At 41.7% G+C, this 21090-nt stretch overlaps 2 protein-coding genes across 3 annotated transcripts; one reads left to right on the plus strand and one right to left on the minus strand.

Moving 5' to 3' along the window:
* Positions 1–507: 507 nt before the first annotated feature.
* Positions 508–2359, plus strand: LOC110061117 (low density lipoprotein receptor adapter protein 1-like). Its single transcript, XM_020767950.2, has one exon. It carries the CDS (start codon positions 786–788, stop codon positions 1839–1841), a length of 1056 nt encoding a protein of 351 aa, XP_020623609.2. The 5' UTR covers positions 508–785; the 3' UTR covers positions 1842–2359.
* Positions 2360–6859: 4500 nt separating this feature from the next.
* LOC110061104 (salivary peroxidase/catechol oxidase-like) lies at positions 6860–20192 on the minus strand. Of its 2 annotated transcripts, none has more exons than XM_089279580.1 (8): positions 20092–20192; positions 15300–15792; positions 13408–14174; positions 12391–12569; positions 11175–11488; positions 9976–10232; positions 7844–8180; positions 6860–7593 (listed from the first exon to the last, which is right to left on the minus strand). In XM_089279580.1, exons 2-8 carry the CDS (start codon positions 15785–15787, stop codon positions 7545–7547), a joined length of 2391 nt encoding a protein of 796 aa, XP_089135706.1. In that variant the 5' UTR covers positions 15788–15792; positions 20092–20192; the 3' UTR covers positions 6860–7544. The 2 variants fall into 2 exon arrangements, with proteins under 2 accessions (XP_089135706.1, XP_089135705.1); XM_089279579.1 differs by having other exon boundaries at positions 6860–7596.
* Positions 20193–21090: the final 898 nt, after the last annotated feature.

Here is a 21090-nt window from a genome sequence, read left to right on the forward strand (position 1 = left end):
AGGTTAAAAATAACGCAATTTAGTAGGAACCTTTTCCACTCTAAGACGGGGAGGCCTGTCACATGCTTTAATATTGTCCCGCTCTCCTGAAAACCCGCTATTCAGTCTCCGAGCAGTCAGAAAATTGCTCGCTATTTGTAACTTTCCACCCAACTTCATTCCATTTTTAGCTGAAGAACCTTTTCTGTGATTGTATTTCGAGCGGTTTTACATGTGGTATACACGTTTTAGCGACCAGCAGAGAGCACGATGTACATCGTGACGACGTGCGCATTCCTCACTCATTCCTGGTACATGACAGCGCGTTGGAGTCGTCATGTGAACTGACGTCATAAATGGAAGTCTGCTCATATTATTGAGCTTATTGACCTTGTTTTACAAAGGCAAATAGTGATGTCTTTCATCGTGACTAAATGCAAACTAAATGCAAACATTACAGAATGTATGTCGTATTTCCGGACTATATATGGCTAGGTCAATAGAGAGGATGTTGTTTTAATTTTTTTCATTGTTTGGGTATCGTTTTCATCAATTTCAACCAAAATAGTTTCGATCCCAGTGTAAACTGATTGATGAGTGGCTTTTAAGATCTTTTGACAGCCGCGCATGCGATTCTCTTCAGATCACTGTAAACTTGAAACCTTAACGAAAGTATCGTACTTCAACGCTGTCAGTCCATAAAAGAGAGATCAGCGAACGCTGACTGTCATATGTTTCGAAAGGTCACTGAAGCGTGAACTAACATAGTTGAGCTTTGAAATCGGTTATTAGGTCCAACAGAAAGAATGTTCTCCAAGCTGAGCCCGAGTTTTGCTCGAAAAGCTGGACACCAACAGCTTACAGGGAGCGACGCGGACGAGAAGGATCGCATTATTGCCGGGGTTCAATACAGTGTGCGCTACATTGGTTCTACAGAAGTCGCTGGAGCGAACGGTACAGGCAGCGGAAAGACTGAAAAACCCGTCGCGAAAATCTTCGAGCAGCAAAGCAAGAAAAACGATGGCAAAACGCAGAAGAAAATGGTCTTAACGCTGTGCTCTAAAAGCCTCAGCGTTAGCGAGGAGGCGTGTGGCAAGCTGGTCGCAAATTTCCCCATCTCCAAGATAACGTTCTGTAACATCGACAGCTTTTATGAGAAGGCCTTTGTGTTTGTCGCACGAGACAGGCCGGAGAGTGCCTTCAAAGCATTTGTCTTCACGTGCGAGAACAAGGCCAAGGCAAGAGAACTTTTCAAGGCGCTATCGTTGGCTTTCATGATCAACTACGAAAGCTACCAAGCGTCTTTGATACGCGGTGCGCCTACTAGCGGGTTGCCGGCCGTGGAAAGCAAAGAAACGTGTTTCGACGGAATGGCGGGCGAAACCGCAACTGATCCGCAAGTCTCAGATGAGAACAGTGAACAATTGCACCTCAATGTAGTGTCACTCTCGCCTAAATATCCTTACGTGGCTGTTTCAAATGGTTCACAACCTCCCCAAGAGACCAAAACCCCAAAGCCACTGGAACCCATGCAGAATAAAAATCTGCTTCGAGTAATCGCGGATTGTCGCTTGAGAAGTGCCTCAGATCTACCGCCTTTTGCGGGCAGAACGAGTGCTTCAGCCATCACTAGCTTGCCAGAGAACCGTCCGTCTTTGCTGAATCCTGTGTCGCTCAAGATTGGCGATGAAATGGAAGAGGAGTTTACTGAATTTGCTGCACTCAGGTCCAAATGTCGATCAAGTTCCGCGCTAACAGTGAGGAACCACCCCGGAAGTCTTTCCCAAGGTGTCCACCTCTTCGACAGCGCGCCAAATGTATGGGGAAGTTTCCAGAACCACACATGCTTGCCAATTCACTGAACTGTTGAACTGAACAACCTTGTTCGACGTGGTTATTTAGGATTCTTCGTGTTAACGGTATATTTAATGTAAACGTATTTTATAAGACAACGGTAAGCGGCGAATTTCCCACGCGATAGAATGTAAACAGAGAACAATGGTTAATTAGTGGTATCTTTCAAACTCATAAGGTTTGAGTGGAATGTACACAGCTAAAAGAAAGCCGATTAAAACGCGTATCAGTGCGTTCATTGAAGAGATAAATATGCGTGCATCTCATGGTATGTGGGAATAAATGAGCGAAAATTAATTTAACAAGAACGGTGTGAAAAAATAATAACAGCTTAAAAACAACGTGCTGTGACAGCCCCTGACTATCACGTGAATATTATTCTTGCCATCTTGAACTCTATTTTTCTGACCTTAAGTGATGTGGAATCTTATCTCTGATTACACTTGAAAAACAGTTGGAATTGTTTCAAAATTGTTGTAACGTGCAGTGAAATACGTAGGCTTAATTAAATGTTAAATCAGTGAGAGAGCTGTCTTTTATTCATTTTAAGGTAATTTTATAGGTAAAGCGAACTGAGGTACAAATATGGGTATCTTGTCTTCACTGGCATAAATATTGCGAAAAACCCGGGAACAAGCAACAGATAATACGTAAACTAACCGGGGACCCGTTTCTCGAAAGCCCCGGAAACTTTTCGGGCTTTGAAAGCCATAACAAAATCTCGAACCTTACAGTTACAGAGCTGTTTTACTCACACATTCTTAATATGAACAGAGGATCCCTTCATACAAGAAGTTTCAGCTGTATACACTTCTCCGTTTTTAGATACAAATGAACTAAAAATGGCTTTCCGGGCCCGAAGAGTTTTCGGGGCTTTCAAGAAACGGGCCCCTGGGGTCTGTTTCTTGAAAGCCCCGGAAACTTTTCGGGCCCGGAAAGCCATTTTTAACTAGTCTGTATCTAAAAACAGAGAGATGTATACGCCTGAAACTTTTTGTATGAAGAGAACTTCTGTTCATATTAACAATATGTGAATAAAATAGTTCTGTAACCATAAGGTTTGAGACTTTGCTATGGCTTTCCGGGTGCGAGAACCTTTCGGGACCTTCGAGAAACGGGCCGCAGGTCGTTACAGCGGGTCTTCCATTGGTTTTCACGTCGCTTTGAGAGCCGGTTTGCCTAGAATCTTTTGTAAAACTGTTGGAAAAAGCTAGCGGAATATTTATGTTTCCGAAATGCTTGTGTAGCGAAATTTCATTCCCCGAATATATATGGTGAGCGAAGTTCTTTAATCTTTCCTAAACTCCCGGCTGACTTTTTATCTGTAAAGCCATTAATTGCCGATAAGGTTAAGTTAAGAACTAAACTGAGGTAGACGTTTTTCAATGAAAACGCCAAAGTTTCTTCACAAATATTCAAGGGTCACGAGCTCTGATCACGAGGCTGCCAAAGAGATCTGGTAAAATTGAAATCAGGGCAATAGAATGCCACTTGGTAGATTATGCTAAAACCCTCTAAATCTAGCCGTGATATTCAACAGAAAACCCGTTCTACATTGTTTAAACTACATTCGTAGGTCCCTGGGCAAAGCCTAAAAACATCAAGACAATACGAGGCAAGCTCTAACATAGAGGACATTTGACCCCATTATACCCTTGTGGCAACTCTAAGTATAGGGGGGGGGGGAGGGGGTGGAAGAGAGAGAGAGAGAGAGAGAGAGAGAGAGAGAGAGAGAGAGAGAGAGAGAGAGAGAGAGAGAGAGAGAGAGAGAGAGAGAGAAGCTTGTTATCATACGAAACAATCCGCTGTATGGATATCCGCGAAGACGCACGAGCGTTTTGAGAAGACGGTGAACCGGGAGTCGAATTTTCTCTTTGGCGCGCACTTTCGACTTCTCGTAAAAATGTTGTTATGCGATGAGAAGGTGGGGGAGAGAGGGGTGAGGAGAGGTGAAAACGCGTTAAAACAAGAACACAAATTTCCGGTTGACTTCTGCGCACCTCCCCCGGGTCAGGCTTATCGTATTTTGGAGAGACGCAGTCAAGCCTGTACTACGCATTTTAGATAGTGACTATTCACGTGATTTGTACCTCACATCTAGTGCTAATAAAATTCATAAAAGAGATCTCGTGATAGGCCTTTCTAATGCGATGAAATGAGGTCTCATGCATGGTTACGTCACATGTTAAATTCGCACCAAGCCTCGCTTGTACGAAATTTTCTCAAACCTCTGGCGTCTTCGTATTTTTTCCCCCGTGGGTATTCTTTTTATCTTGACTACATGATTTAGGCCGTGTCCTCGCTACGCAGGAGCTGAGAAATTTGAAAACGGTGTTTCTCTCTGAAAACGCATCAAATGTTTTCCGTCCACAGTACGCGGGAGAAATTTAAAAACCCAACAATCACCGGCCATTTTGGATTTGTGTTTGAACTACAAAATAAATAAAAATAAATCGAGCAGGGAAATCACGGATTATCGTGATGCCATCGTTTTCAAAAAGCTCCGTTTTCAAAACGTTTTCTGTCCACACTAAAACGCAAAGCCGGCGTTTTCAAATTCCTCCGGTTTGAACAGCGTTTTCGAAAAGCTCCGTTTTCGTGACGGATTAGTGTGGACGGTAGGCCTAACCGTAGAATTAAAGCTCCGTTTTCGTGACGGATTAGTGTGGACGGTTGGCCTAACCGTAGAAATAGAGCTTCATTTTCAAATTCCTCCGGTGTAGTGTGGATGGTGCACAACATTTACAATTGACATTTTTTAAACCGTGGCTCGGTGGTGATTTTTTCTAGTCTTCTGTCATCACTGTGCAGAAGGGCTAACTATTGAAGAAATCTCGTCACTAACATAAGGGAGTCTAGTGGAACACCAGGTGGGCTAGTCGAGAGGTCTGTTCAGTTAGTATAAAAAAACAAACTGATTTTGCCTCCACTACATTTCCAGACACACATAGTGATGAAATTGGGCGCGTTGGACAGCCAAGCCACCTTGCCATTTATTCAGTGCCAATAAATGCTACAAAGATCCCAAGACTAAGCGCACCAAAGCCGGACATGAAAACCCGGAAAAACCAGCAGGTGGAAATAAAAAAATAAGGGAACGTGTGCCCCCGACCAAGGCAGTGGTGCCACCCTTGGGGTTTTAGGGTATCCTAATTAAACGTAGTATACTTAAATATAGTAGAATACAGTGATGTAATAAAATGACAGGGCTAAAGGAATAACGTTCGTGCATGAGCAAGAAAATTGAAACGAACTTTCCAACCGCACACGGTGAAGGCTGACCGTAGAATGACTCACCCTGCTAACCGTAACTAATTTCAAACTCTAATCCCACTGAACTCTGGTCACCTCGAAGTCACCCCCAAGCCTCTGCTCCGTGCCGGCAAAATAGTAATTTATGCTAATTTAATATTATCACAAATTACATTTTATTATCTAGTGGAAAGCCATGCAGGCGAGCCAGTCGGTAACAGTATTGCTTCATCAGTACACTCTTTCTTTTTTATAAGAACATGTTTTATAACAATATCGAGGCTGAAATTTGCGAAATTTAAAAAAAATATTTTGATAGAATCAGATGCGAGGCTGAGATTTTGAAAAGAATATAATTTTTTTTTTGTTGAAAATTTTTAAATACAAAACAATTACATGTTTTTAACTAAACCATTTGACATTCTTCCTTTCTCTAAACGGCAAAACTAGCGAAAAAAACAACAAAAAAAGCACTAGCCGCATGTCCGATGCTAACGTCATTTCTGCCAGAGGTATGTGGTCGATAACAGACACCAAATACAATCGAAAACAGAAATGTCATACGCTATATTCTTGGAATATTCACAAGAATATTTTCGGCCTAAAATCGGCAGAAAAATAAGAATATTCAGCCTCGGCCGGGAAAACGATATTCTTATAAAAAGCAAGTGTATATGTAAAGGCGATGTTGATTGATCCATTAGTTTATGTTATTTGACTGTCTCGGCGATTTCGCTGAATTTTTTACGGAAAATCCGTTTGCTCGCAAACAAAATACTCCTACAATTAACTTCAAGATGACGAAAACAAGTCAATTGTGATAAGTTTATAGATAGACTATCAGGATAGACTATCAGGCGTGTTCAGTTTGATATCGCAACGTTAAGTCATACTCTTAGGTGGTAATTTGTAAACACCTTTAATCACTGAAGGAATGTCAGTTTTAGGTTATCTACTTTTCGAATGTACATGCTCATGACAGTGTGGAGACCTGGGGAGCTTGTTGATCCATTAGTTTATGTTATTTGACTGTCTCGGCGATTTCGCTGAATTTTTTTTTTGAAAATCCGTTTGCTCGCAAACAAAATGCTCCTACAATTAACTTCAAGATGACGAAAACAAGTCAATTGTGATAAGTTTAAGCGAGTTTTTCAAAAATAACGAAGGATAGACTATCAGGCGTGTTCAATTTGATATCGCAACGTTAAGTCAGTCATACTCTTAGGTGGTAATTTGTAAACACCTTTAATCAATGAAGGAATGTCAGTTTTAGGTTATCTACTTTTCGAATGTACATGCTCATGAGAGTGTGGAGACCTGGGGAGCTTGTTGCTACTCATTTTTTTTTCCCCTGGAGGACCATGGAAGGGGTACCAGCCTATTACACTCTTCGGTGGAGAGTTGTAATGTATGAGTTAAGTGTCTCTCCCCCCCCCCCCCCCCCCCCCCCCAATGACCCTACCTAAGGCTCTAACTTAGAACACTCAGTCAAGCTGAGAGTCCACTGTGCAAACCAGTCAGTCATACTTTCTCTATTTTCGTACAGGGATTTGAAAGTTTCCTTTATTTTTGCGAGTGAGTCTATCCATAATGCTCGTAAAAAGGCGTTAATCTGCGACCGGGCGTTCTTTTTTTAAGCGTTCACACGGTATCTTTGAATCTTTTCAGCCCGTATGTTAGTATTGGGTCTCTCTGTTCATGAAGAGACGGGAGGTGTTCATGGAAACCTAAATAGAGGGGTTTGGCGCGTGTCTGATACACAAATGCGTGAAGCGGTTTTCTTAAGGTTTTTATTCATTTAATCATCATTACAAAAGACCGAATTACACAATGAAAAATGACTAGAATGTTGTGTGTCTATATGGCTCTGTTTCCCAGATCTATCCTAAATTATATTTCGCAACTTTGGTCAGAAAGCCTTGGAGTCATGTGAGAAAGATGGCCTGTTGCTTGTAATCTGGACCTACATGGCCACTGACGCCCCTATCACGTGACAAATAGGCACGCGAAGAACCAAGCAAAATCGAGAAATTTGTTATAGGTAAGACTGAATGACAAAACAAAAACAAAAAAGATTTCACTTCGAACATAAGCACTATGACAAAGGCTACTCTCTACGCCAAAGCCATTATTGTCTAATGGAAGAGGATGTTACTATTGCAGCCACCCCAGCTGTTGTCAAAATGTTTGATAGAACCTAATGCCAACTGGAAAAACAAAACACTTCTAACTCTTTTACATCAAGGTTCTAGCTGTGTTTGAAAATGCTTTTATGTATTTTATTCTCGACGCAGTATAAAACTGATGGCTAAATACTAGATTGTGATTGTGGAATTCAACCCAGCAAAAAAGACCCACTTTTCTAATCTAGAACGAAAACAGTTTTTCAAAAAAGCTAGTTTTGAGTGAATATGTATGATTAACCAACTTCTTTTCTTTCCTCATTGGTATGATCCTCTTTACCAGTAGGTATCGTCGTCGGCGGAATCGGGGGAATCGGAGGAAGCACTGCTGGGAAAAAAAGAACCAACAAGCTTGTAAATAAGAGTTTGCGGGGATAACTCCGGGGGAACACTCCCACATGAAAAAAACCGGGGATAGCCGTCGGAAATTTTGAAAAGAACCCCGAAGAGGTACAAAGATCCTGAGTTGTGGGCGTGGCTTGAAGTTTTTTCCACTCCTAAGAGGTTCCAATTCTTAAACGACACATTATCTCTTCTCATATGTTTTCGGCTCAATACCCTAATTCTTCACATACCTGTTCTCCGGGCAATCAAAGCGTGGCAACCAAGCTTCAAGGTCTATATCAGGAAGTTTGTCACATTCTACGAAGATCTTGGATTGTCTCAGCGCTCGCCTGGTGACGTAGGGAATATCTTCGCTATTAGCGCAGATGACCTTGGAAAGGGTAATCTTTCTGATCTCTCGTAACTGGCAAGCAGTGAATGCCGTTCTGTCAGTGTTCAGTGCTGCGTTCGGTTCATTCTCGTGCCAAAAACGATCTCCTTTTCTGAGGCGTCCGAATTGTTCGCCTATAATACAGCCAAAGGTAGGACCCACAAGACCTCCGTCCTCCGATGGAGGTTCTGCTAAGCCTGTGTACAAATTAAAAGTAGTTATGGTTTATAATAGAAATATAATAACAAAAATAATAACTTTATTAACATGTCGAATTGTTTTAGCGAAGGATAACCCTTCACTAGTAGAGGAAAATTACCCGAAAAGAAATAACAAAACCTAAGAATGATTTAAAAATAAGTCGATTTACAAGTTACATAAAACTATTTACATATAACAATAAAAGAGAAGATAAAAGCATTTGAAAAAAACAAAAGCCTAATTAATTAGATTAGAAATTCTTGTATAAATACGTTTAACGAAAGGCCCGTCTTGCCTGGGGTACATAGTTTCTACATTATGCTAATGTAACCTGCAATCAGGAAACAAAGAGGGAGGGAGGGAGGGAGGGAGGAAAGGCGAGCATGATCGTTGCTAAGTGGGCTGGTCTTCGGGCAGTGCCCGTGAATAGTTAAGTTAAACTTGCCAGTACGGCAGAAAGCAGGATCTGGTTTGTCGACATTGAGGGGGTGTGGGGGGAGGGGGGGGGGGGGGCGCGTTGGAGCGCGTTGATCAACTCGCCTACACCCGGCAGTCAGCCATTCTGTGTAGGCGTAAAGGGAGCTCAGGGTCAAGCAAGCGTTGAAAACAACTCGAGTCAGTCAATTTGGTATAGGTATTCTTTAGTTAGCAAATTGGTATGATTCGTACAAGAGGCTATTCCCATCGTTTTTATTTATCCAGTTGGAATTGTAACAGATTGGAGCTTCCTTGTTGAAATATATATTTTATATTTCTCTGTGGTTAAGGTTAATCCATTCGCAGGTTATAAATAATGTAGGTGTAGGTAGCTGTAGATCACTCAGTTGACAACTAAATATAACTATAACATCGGGAATGACAACTATAATATCAAGAATATGAAGCCCTTCTCAAATGCCGTAAACTGCCGCTTTTAAGCCCTGGGCTTACAAAACTTTGTAAGGACTTTTAGATGGGCTTATAAATAGAGGAGCTTATGTCCGAGGGGGCTTATAGGGGATTCATGCTAACGTCATTGTTTACATTTTTGCTCACTTGCATACGGCTTTGCATACAGAAGGAAACATGTTAGATATGAATTGACTCCAGGCAGCTTAAGAGGTAGTGAAACTTAATAAATGGTGAAAGTTTTAGCTCTTTGGGTGTAATATTCAAGGAAATATTGTCTTTCAAAAACTGCAAAATTTCTGGGTGGCAAAAGAGTTAATGAGCTCGTACATTCGTTGTAAAATTTTGAGTTTTTAAACCCGTGTTGCACAAAAAGTATCCAATACCGCCGGCATCAGGCTCATATTCACTGGCAGAGTTAATCGTACTATGACCTTTCAATATTCAAAACTGATTTATTTGTAGCTCCATCAGAAACTGAATTGCTTATGCTAGTGAGGCAAATATTGTAAACAAGGATTCCTCTATAACCAGAATAAACACATCATTCCAAAACGTGCTATAGGTGTGTCGATCGAAGTAGGTTTTATTTATTTAATAGTTTTTAATTAAGCTATAAAGCATCACAATAAGAGGAATTCAAAACAAGGAAAGCTAGAAGGGGGCTTATATCCGGGGCGGGGGGCTTTTGATCGGGATGTATTTTTTGGTTTACATGTAGGTTGGCCTATAACCGGGGGCCTTATAAGCGAGGGGGCTCATAAGCGGCCGTCTACGGTATTTTGTGAACCGAAGCAGCTCCCTGAGAGGGGCGTGGTCTGATTAAAATAGGCCATCGACTGAGGTGCCCCCCAGGCTACCCTGAGGTCCCCCCCCCGGGGTAGCAATAGAAAATGTACATGCCTGCGGGGAAAAGATCCACGTCGTGTACTGACTCATAGGTATTCCTGAGGTTCTCGACGTCAGCTTCGGCGAACCCGGCAGCTAAGAGATCATCAAATGAGTTCACCTTTGGTTCGATGTCACATTCCTCGCGGTTTCGAAATACCGTGTAACCCGGCATTCCACGCTCGTGTCCTCGTGCAATGTTAAGGGAAGCGAGATCAACCAAGTCGCCTGGACCTCTGCTAAGAGAGTTTTGTACACATTCGACGAGACATCTGGATTGAAAAAACAAAATGAACCCGGCCCAGTTAATAACGTGTCGTTTTCACAGGAGTGTAAATGTTGGAGTGTAAACCGCACCCCCTCCCCCTCTTCCCCCGCGACTTACAAGACAGGGTGAACGTGAAGCGGCCCAATCCTCCATGTGGGCCTAAAGCCCTTCTCAAGGTACTTTTAGACCTGTCTTTCGAGTTCAGAAATCCGAGATTTTGAAGGGTCTAGATATAGCCAATCATATGAAGCGGACGTTACACGCATTTTTATCCTCCACAAAAAGCGCGTGGTAATATTATCGGCAGAAACTGAAGAACCGGGTACCATGTCTAAATTAAGCTTCAAGGGGATTGCCTTAGGAATAAGGCCTATATGGGGGATTATCTCTCTTACCGTTCAAAATCTCTTGACTACATATCTTACCGAAATAGTCACAAAACTAATCCACCCTAATTGTTCCAGACTCGTTTTGCAAAGCTACCCCCTAAGGTTTTCGTCTCGGGTTTTTTGCCCCACCCACCGTCCCATCAGGGACGCCCACTACTTTCGTCATCCATTTTCCGACAGTTTTTATGCCCCAGGAAAATTGTTTCTCCCATAGCGTTTTTCTGCCGGAGAGTGGGTCACCTATGCAGCAATGAAGAGACCTAATTCACGGACCAAAAAGGACGCAGGTATTGAATGGCTCCTATTTGAGTTGTAAAACGTTCAATTTGACGAATCAGGCCTTCCTCATTCTGAATTAGTTGATTTATCAGTGGCAACATTTTGTCCGGCTGTTACTTCTTGTTCTTTGATTTATTAGATTTAATTTAACAGCTGTGCAGGAGGTTTTGTAACTAGGTAAGTAAGTTAGTAAGTAAAACGTTATCAATCTAGGTTGGCCCATTCAGCATCATGGCTGGTATCCCGAGGGACCCTGTAAGACGTTCGTGCCCTCTTACCTATCAATCGTTGCCGCTGGATCCTTCATCAAGCCTCTAAAAATGGAATCCACTGCCCCCTGGCACTTGTCGTATAAGTAGGTTGGGTTGCCAAAGTCGCATAGTGGGATAGGCAAGTACTCCAATTTCGCGTCGCAGTCGCATTTGTGCTCGAATCCTTCTTGAGTGAAGCGACTGAACTGGTTTTGAATCAGGCTGTGTCCAAATCGGTATGCAGCTACTGAGAAGGCGGTGGTCATTTGAGCGTTCACGGCTGGGTCGTAACCATTAAAAAACCGGGTTCCCCCCAGCAGCCTGAGATCAAACTGTCTGATCTAAATGTGAATAAAATTAAAACGGTCAAGTTTATTCGGACGGGGGTGCTCGTGGGAAATTTTGAAAAGAACCCCCTAAGAGGTACCAAGATCCTGTTCGGGGGGCGCGGCTTGAATTTTTTTTTTCACCCCTTCGAGGTACCAATTTTAAAACAACACATTATCTCCTCCATTTTTTTTTTTTTTTTTTGGTGGGGGGAGAGGGGGGGGGGGGGGGCTTAAAAGCTCCCGCAGTGGACTTTTCGAGGCTGAACGCCCTAAGAAGTACCAAAAGCACTCTTTTTAACCCCTGAAAGGCGCGATAAGCACCCCCCGTCCTTTATATATGGGAGTTCTCCCTGGGAAATAAAGCGGCTAGCAGTATCACGTCTTTCCGGTGTGGGATGTGATGTCTATTGCGGGAGAGTGCCTCAACATTTTGGTAAGGCGGACCTGACGAGTAACCGCTTCTGGTAAATTGGAGGCCTAGATCACATTTGATGGAAAATGAAAAGTCCCTTTAATTTCATACTTCACAGAAAATGAAATAAATGCATCATGTTTCACGAAAAAGGGGGGGAAAATTTCTTCACAATCTTACACAACTAATTAGCATTTTAAACCTGATGTCCAAAGCTCAGCCTTGTTCGACATCTTCGCCTTTCCACCGCTAGTTGTCCAATGTTTATATAAGAGGAGTCGAAACTTGGAGGCATGATCAAAACCCGACTAATTAGACGATCATTCATCTCTTCTGGAGAAATTTTACTTTGGAAAACGAACGTTCACGACTTCTAACGAAATCACGATTCACGAGATATAAAGTAGACATTCCATATTTCACATTTCAAGGGCAAAAAATTAGGCCATTTACTTATCACGAAAATACCCTTTGCAATCCTTTTTATATTCAATTAGCTTACCACTCTTCTGCTGAGGATTTCAGGCAGGAACTCTCCGTATGTTATGACTTGGAGCTCCGCACCAACGATTTTTCGAGTTTCTTGAAAAATTCTCTCTGGGCCCCACCGGGTATTCTCACCAAAATAGTCAGCAATTCGGTTGTGTTCACGAACAAAAATTGTATGAACTGACATGAGGCCTGTGGACAGAAAAGCTTAGTAAGAGAGAGCAAGCAATTCCTAAAATAAGTTTATGTTTATTGCCTTCTTTGCTAGCTCCCATGTTAAAGCTTGCATGTTTTATCAAAACGTACACACCCTAGTCTTCAGATTCTTCGCAGCCGCGGTTACCTGGCTCGTCACGCGGCGCATCTCACTAAGAAGCTGTACTGGGGAGGTGTTGTGTGACAGAGACACAACGGCTAGGATTGTCCCTACAATCATTACACAGCATAAAAGACAAATTTAATGGAAATATCTAGACCGACCCTATATAGACCAGAGTTGAAGGCTGTGTTCTTGCCGTTGCTCAAACTAAAAAGGTACTCCTTGTCGCGTGCTTCCCAAATAAATAAATATGTTTTTTTACAGGAGTCAATCACCCGGAGCCTCAATCCGCACTGTAACGTAGGGTCAACCCTTTCCCGTATCATTCTATTTTTAGAACTGTAATAACCGCAAGGGTCTCTTGGTTTCCCACGAAATATCTTGTTTCTACAGATAGAAAATGCAAAACAGGGCCCACAAGTGGGATTTCAGTCTTTGTTGTAACAAAGAATGGTCTTAGCTCGGGTATAATTGGGTATTGATTAGGGGTCGTGTGAAAACTCCCACGAGAGCTGTTACTAAAAATAGAAGGATACGGGAAAGGGTTGACTCACAGGGTTAGTATGGGAGATAGAGGCTCCGGGTAATGGGCTCCTGGTTTTTTAGCAGTTTTTGTCAAAACAAGAAGGGTCTTTTTGTCTCTTTGTGGTTTCTTGTTGGTCTACAAAGAAAGAAAGAAATTCTTAGCGTGGGTTTGTTTACCAGTCTTACCTTGATTTTCGTTTACTCGTTCGTCTCCGGCATGAAAACATGGTCTGTTTGGGTCTCTTGACTCACACACCACTTCAGGCGGCTGTGCAGGCAACAGATTCGCCATGGGGCAGCCATGTGGAGGCTTCATAACTAGCATTCGGCCGTCAGGCGCCCGTAGTTCTTCAAGCAGCGAAATGTTTGAGCCATAAACATTAGACCCGTCGACATAGGCCGTTATTACGTTACTGTGCTCCCGGGTTATCGGTGTGCAATCGGTGTTGGGTTTATGCGGGGCATCCCTCTCAAATTCAAACTCGGTTACACCCCTATCACGAAATATGTCATCATCTTCTGGAACTTCAATATTGATACACTCCGGGTTGATGTTATATGGTTCACAATTCAGTCCCTGTGCCTCAGCCAGCGTGATGTCATGATCCATGAACTGGCCAAAGTTCATGGTCAAATGAGTCAATACGTTGTTATTGGGGTGTGGGCAGTCGTTGCTGCCGATGACATTAATACTTACATTCCTGGCATTCGGCAACTCATTTCCACTTTTCGCTCTGCGAATAGTCGACACACAGTCGCCATAATCAGCGGGTTCGAGGCGCAAGAATTTGTCTCCGACTGACCCCCAGCGAGGGTTAGCAAGATTGTTGCATGTTCCATCGATCGTTCGGAAACGGGCGTTCTCGTTACAGTTGATGTCTGGTTCTTCGTCGTGTAATTCGGCGGCAAAATACTCGAGTACTTTCAACTTGCACGCCCTTACTTGATCATCACTGTAAGAGGAGAAACGAAAGGGTGTTGTTTTGATTGTTTATCGGGCCTATTTTGGGGGGAACCGAACACAGAATCTGGAAAAGCGTACAGAGGTTGGGAATTACTGCATGCGCCTTACAATTACTGCGCCAATTACTGCGCCTTGGGAATTACATGGGGACTCTAAATTCAAAGCTCAACCGACAAATGCGTTTTTCGCTACCGTCAGTCAAATATTCGGCGGCTCCTCCCAGCTTGCGACTACTGCCTAGCACTGTTTCGTTCTCTGAACTGTGCTCACTGATTTGATTACTGCGCTCTTGGCAGTAGTCGGAAGCTGGGAGGAGCCGCCGAACATTTGATTGACGATAGCGAAAAACGCATTTGTCAGTTGAGCTTTGAATTTTAGAGTCCTCTTGTTATTGAATAGCCTGCGAACGCAAACGTATTTCCGGCTGTCACTTGGTTCCGCCGAAAAATAACGTCTGCGAACCCGAGCTAGGAAACGATTTCTGTGACGTAACGACTTTTGTTTCTCCTTGGCCAATCAGATTCCATGATAGAATGAAACTCGAGTGCTCCTCGCAGCGAATACCTCGCGCAGTAGTTCTGGGGTTATTTGAGTTAAACTGTGATTGGCTTAGAATTCCTACGTCACAGGAATCGTTTTCTGGCTCGGGTTCGCAGACGTTATTTTCGGCGGAACCAAGTGACAGCCGGAAATACGTCTGCGTTCGCAGGCTAGTTATTGAAAGGTAATGGTGGTAATTTAACTCTACTGCGCATGCTCTTTGACAACTAATGTAACGAACGAGACAAGAGGGTTAACGACGGCAATATTACGCTTTGGAACGGCGCTAAGCGTCGTCAGTAGAGTTTCAAAGTCTTTAAGGTCCCACTATTTGGCTTGATTCCAATCCAACGGGTTTTTTCCCTAGCCAAAAATCTCCAAAGTAAGTTTTTTTCCCCTTCACTCCCTTATCTTCCCTTTTCGTACTCTTCTCGTTTTTCTTTATCGTTCGAAGATTTTTTTTCAAACCTTCAGGAGCTGTAACTGATCAAGGTTAAAGGTCTGCACTCTTTTCGTGAATCCAATCATATACACATATATATTGCAGTATAGTTGGCTTATGGCTCAGGCTTACCTGTTTAAGTTTGTATCGATGTTCAAATGAGTCAAAACGTCCGACTCTGCACAAAGTTTTTTTAGGACACAAGCACCGCAGACCTCACTCTGTCTTGCCTTCAGCCACGATTCGTCACTTGCGATGGACCCCTTTCCGTGCTGTAGTATCTGGTAGTCTTTGTTCAGAGCCTTCAGGAACGCCTCTCTCTTCTCGGCTATCTCTTTCTCAGGAATCTTGTTTTGGGTGTCCAACTTACAATCATCTACAAACTCCAGCATCTTGTTTTCGAGGAAGTCGCCTGAGCCTGGCGAAGCCACGCGTTTCGCTTGTTCTTCGTCTTTCTTCTTATTTTTCAGTTTATCCAGCCGGTTCATTTCATCGGTCATGTCTTCTACCGTGTCCTTTTCCCATTCCGACGGGAAAGCGTCATCAATCTTGTAAGATGTTGTCAGCCCCAAGCCCAGGACCACAACAAGAACCAAACCATTGGGGAAACGGCCCATCATGCTGACTAAAGAAGACACAGACATTTAAGTAAAGCTAGCTGCTAGTTGACGTTTAAAATAAATGTGTACCCTTTCTTTACTGCTGAAGAGCTTTCATTTGAATGTTCACAGACAATAGGTTTTATTTACTGACTTTATAAACAGCACCACATGAAAGTACTGGTCAATAGCTTTCATTTGAGTGGTCACACACTAGGGTTTTATCCACAGACTTAAAATTTAGAGCCACCTTGTACAGCGTAATAAACAGTACTAGCTACATGAAAGTACTGCTCAGTACCTTTCGTTTGAATGGTCACACACTGGGGTTTAATCCGCAAACTTAAAATTTAGAACCGTGTTGTACAGCATAGCCGGTAAAAGGTACCCCGTGAAACGACTGCTCATCTGCGTTCTTTTGAATTATCACACAAAAGGATTTTCTTCCACAGCCTTTAAAATGATTCAGGCTAAGAATAACTTTAACATATCGATTTAGCCAAGCCTAAAAGCGGAACTCCCGGGTCGGTTGGTCATAGTCAGAGCTTTATTAAGCTAAACCAGGATAAACGAAATTTTGATTTGGGTATTTTTAAGTTTTCTTTTTATATTGCTTGGCCTTCCGAGTCTGAATAATCTCAAACTACACAAAACAAAAGCAGTTAACAACGTTTATTTATACGTCAATGTCGTCGTCGTCGTGTCTACGTGCCCACAAGCAACACCGTTAGCCGTTTTTACCAAGAAAAAAGCCATTCACGGGTTTCTTTGAGTATGGGGCTCCGCTTGGTGGCCCTTCGGGCCGCCGGAGCTCCGCTATAATTCTATATTGCATTAAGAGGTTTGACTGGCTGGAAGAAGAAAAGACAACGACAATCCCCTCATCTATTCACAGGGATGGAAAGCGTCTCGTGGGATTCAAGTCAGACAGTATTCTAAAATAATCTGTATTGGTCACCCCTGACAATCACACTGATCTCTTATTGGGGGATCTTTGTTGACGTCATTGTTTACATTTTTGCTCATTTGCTTTGCGTACAGAAGGAAACATGTTAGATATGAATGGACCTTTCCCGCATTCCACTTCAGTGCGTACGAACAATAGCGCCAGAGCGAGGTTGGGGTGGACATTTTCATACATTTACTGTATTTTTGTCCATCCTGACCTCGACTTGGCGCTATTGTTTTTTGGAATGCGGGAAAGGTCTATTGACTCCAGGCATATAAAGAGCTAGTGAAACTTAATATATGGTAAAATTTTAGCTCTTTGGGTGAGATATTCAAGGAAATATTGCCTTTCAAAAACTGCAAAATTTCTGGGTGGCCAAAGCGCTAATGAGCTCATACATTCTTTGTAAAATTTTGAGTTTTTAAACCTGTGTTGCACAGCTCCATCAGAAACTTAATTGCTTATGCTATAATGAGGCAAATATTGTAAACAAGGATTCCTCTATTGCGTTCTTTGCAAAACAATCTGCGATGTTTAAATTAATTGATGCACAGCATTCATAAATTTGTAACGAACAAATTTTATTCTGAGAAAGTAACCTTTCCTATATGTTTGGATCAATCGATTTTCACCTTATCTACACTGTACTGAGGAGAATCTTTGTTTACAATATTTGTCCATTAGCATAGACGATACAGTTTCTGATGGAGTTGCAAAAACATTACTTCTGAATATTGAAAGGGCACAGCACGATGAACTGTCCCAAGGAATTTGAGCCCGATGTATCGAATACGTTTTGTGCGACGCGTATTTAAAAGCTCAAAATTTTTACAAAGAATGTACGAGTTCATTAGCGCTATTGCCACCCAGCAATGTTGCAGTTTTTGAAAGTCAATTTCTCCTTGAATATTTCACCCATAGAAGCAAAAATTTCACCAATTACTAAATTTCACAAGCTCTTGAAATGTTTGTAGTCAATTCGTGTCTAGCGTGATGCCCTTACTGAGCAAAGTCGTATGTTAATGAAGAAAAATGTAAACAGTGACGTCAGCAAAGGTTTTGCTTGCCTCTTCGCGTATTGATCTGTTGATAATTGAGCCGTGTCCATTTATGAAACATATGTTAATTGGATCGTTGATCACTGTGAAAGCTTGTAAGTCAGCTCCTATTTTCATTATACTCATATTGAAATATTAATTCTTGTCAGCGAGCTCCATACATTGAACTCAACGTTAGTTTTGAGTGTTTTGGCCGCTTCACTTAGGCAGAATTAGTTTGATGGTTGTTTTAATTCTCATTACATGAGCGATTGACAGTGCATTAGTGTCTTAGGGAGGAATTAGTTGTGGTTGGTGAGTTTTCCCGCGTTTTGGCATGGAGTATTCGCTCGTGAATCTTGTCCCTTTGTGCATATTTTGCCCTTACCGCAAAATAATAGCGTCGAGAAGAAAACAGCTTGGGAATGTTTTGCATCTTAACAACATGAAGCCAGTTAGCTCGACGGCAAAATATACTTAAGCTATTTTCTTTCCTTACGTTCGCGTTTTAAAGAGAGAATGTGGGTTTTATTCCATCCCGAGCGCACACACACTACACATGAATTCTTATATTCTTTCATTTGATCGCATGTCAATGAAATGAACCACAAACTTAGTGCGCAACCTCGATACTCTAAAATAATTAGCATGTAAAAATGTCTTTGCGGTTAGCTTTTTGTCATCTTTTGTATTTCAATTATTATTTATTTGCATTCAGTTTTTTCTTTTCATTCACAGGTACAAGCGGAAAATTACCACCGCGTGCTAAAAAAAGTGAAAATCCCAAGTCGAGTTGTCTTCCAAAAACAGTGGCAAGCAATTAGGTGTTTAAAATAAATATTAAAAAGTTCTAGAAATAAACTGGCTCACATATATATATTTTCAATTTCAGTGCGCGCAAACGGTCTAAATCAACTTTCTGCGCTTGCAGAAAGTAGCTTTAATTGCAAATCTTCAGCTCTCTTTCCCAAACCCTTCAAAATGTCTCTCGCGTCCAGCCCTCCAGGGTTAGTCAATAACATACGGCCAAACTAAAAATTCTTCTCTTCTATTTGTACTGCAACCTCGTTCTCATAGCCTATTGCCTCACTTGGGGGCGGGACTTGCCTCACTTGGGGGTTCGCACTTACGTTAAATTGAAAAAATGCGGAAAATTAACGTTGTGTGTATTGGAGACCTCAAGTGCCTTTTGCGTATCTAAGAGTTTCTATTGTTACCTTCGAGTAAACAGGAAAATGTTTTGCATGTATTAAAGGGCATTAATTAGTTATTCATGTTCTAAGTATTTTGCACTGTTTGCTTTCAAAGTTTCTGGTCGTCGAAAGCGGAAAAAAGGTTAATTATAGAAAAGAAGCTAAAGGGGGCCACTTTTTCACACCAGTGACAGACGAAAAATTAAAAAAAAAAAGACCAGCTTAAGAATACACAGTTTGCTTGTCTCTGGAAACACGTGATTTACACAAATTTTCCTCCGGTTCACTCATTTCACTTAGACACACTCGTAGAACATAATTTCTGCTCAGAGTTCTAAACCGTCTGCTTCTCGCCTTATCTTTCCATCACGCTGCAATGTGCCCTTTTCATTTTTCCAAATGTTTCATCAGGTCGTTTAAAGTAACGAAACCGCATTATCAAGGTGCGCTAGGCTTGTAACTTGCTTTGATGTATCCCTGAATTCTCATAACTAGCGGTAAATGAAATACTTTTATATGGCAATGTATAAAAGCAGTAGCTATGTAACTTTTGCTGCCACGGATGGCTTTCAGGTTCGGAAATGTTCGAAAATTTTGTAATTTGAAGGCGCTATGATTCCAAAATAAACCCTAACTGAAGGCACTGCGTCTGCAACGCTGATAACAGAAACAAACAGGAAAAATTGATAGGTAAAATTGTGAACGATTCTCGAACATCGACGTTATGTTCATCGGCGCAATAGTGATCAGTAAAGGAACAAACAGGAACAATCTTGGCTAGGATAACCGTGAGAGGCCGTATTGTGACGCAGCGTAATTTACAGGTCCCATGTAATAAACAAATCAAAATGAAATATTTCCTTTCCACAAGTGAGCAAAGAATTAACGTACAATTATTTATATTTAAAAACGATTTGGACAAAATGCACCCGTTGGCCACTCGGATCGAGTTTTGGAAACTCCATGCAGCTCGTTTTGCATGGTGTTGCGCAGACAAAAATGTTATCGAAATTTGAACGCAAACTTCCAGTCCCCAAGAATGTCTAATACTGTGCTTCTTAAAATAGTCTAACAAAATAGTCAAGTATTAAGAAAATAGTTAGGTATTAGCAAAATTGAGAGATAAGAGCTTTAAGTCACATTTACCTGCTGGTGAGCCGTTGAAGAGAATAACGCACTGACTCTGCTTCAAATGAAATCCGCTCTTCAATGAAAATCCAACTGGTTTAAACCGCTGAATATATACCGACAACCCGGAACATTTTGGAGTGCATTATCACTGCTTTTGTGTTCTGTCTATTCATACAATGAAACTCATTTGAATTATTTAATTAATCGTGGGCGATGCAAGTAATCCGTGAAGGCCCTATACACGTAATTGTCTCAAAAAGACCGATCCGTTTTCCCCAGTCCATGATTTCTTCTATGCCAGTATTAAAGATACACATTTCCTTAGACACACTATTAACGGTTTCCTTGCAGCTCGACATGAGTGTAAAACACTTTGGAAAACGTGAGCATAGTGTTTGCGAGGGAGTTTAAACTGATTTTTTTCTCTTGTTTTCGCCTCATAATTTGTGGTCGTTATCCTTGGTTAGTTTTTCCGCGATGGGGCTGTATGGCTGCCCTCAGCAGCTATAGGAGATAAACTCAATCAAACACGTTTTTTTTATTATTATTACAAAACTGCCAAATTGAAATCTGCTGTTGACAATTACGTCTGCAGTTGCTTCATTGGTATCTTATGGGAAAATCGATTTCGTGTTAAAAACCAGAAATTAGTTTAGTATTGTTTAGAATGATAAAAGGTTTAATAGACGTGAGGACCCCTTTGTTAAACGTTTCGCTCGAGTGATACTTACGTAAGTCAGTCGCAGAAACAGAAAAATTTTATAATTTTAACCCGGTTTAGCATGAGGCATACGCAGTTTTATCTATGGTTTAAGATTCTTTCTTTATACCGTTAATTATCTGACGCGGACAACTTATCCAAAATGAATAGTTTAAAAGTTATTAAATTGCAAGGCTGCTTGTTTTCAAGTTTTCTTCGAATATCAATAATGACTTGTTGAAGTGAAAAAAATAAAAACAACAACATGTGAAACATGAGCTTTGTTTTGCTCACAACGAGAGCTTCGAAGCTTC

This window comes from Orbicella faveolata, unplaced genomic scaffold (assembly GCF_042242905.1).
Source record: "Orbicella faveolata isolate gen_17 unplaced genomic scaffold, um_ofav_v1 contig_47, whole genome shotgun sequence".
In the NCBI taxonomy this organism is placed as follows: domain Eukaryota; kingdom Metazoa; phylum Cnidaria; class Anthozoa; order Scleractinia; family Merulinidae; genus Orbicella; species Orbicella faveolata.

Coding starts and splice junctions, on each gene's coding strand:
- LOC110061117 (XM_020767950.2), top strand. CDS start 786: ATGTTCTCCAAGCTGAGCCCGAGTTTTGCTCGAAAAGCTGGACACCAA.
- LOC110061104 (XM_089279579.1), bottom strand. CDS start 15,787: ATGATGGGCCGTTTCCCCAATGGTTTGGTTCTTGTTGTGGTCCTGGGC. Junction 12,570..13,407: donor ACGAGTAAACGAAAATCAAG/GTAAGACTGGTA, acceptor TTCTGTCCACAG/GCCTCATGTCAGTTCATACA. Junction 11,489..12,390: donor AAATCCTCAGCAGAAGAGTG/GTAAGCTAATTG, acceptor ATTCACATTTAG/ATCAGACAGTTTGATCTCAG.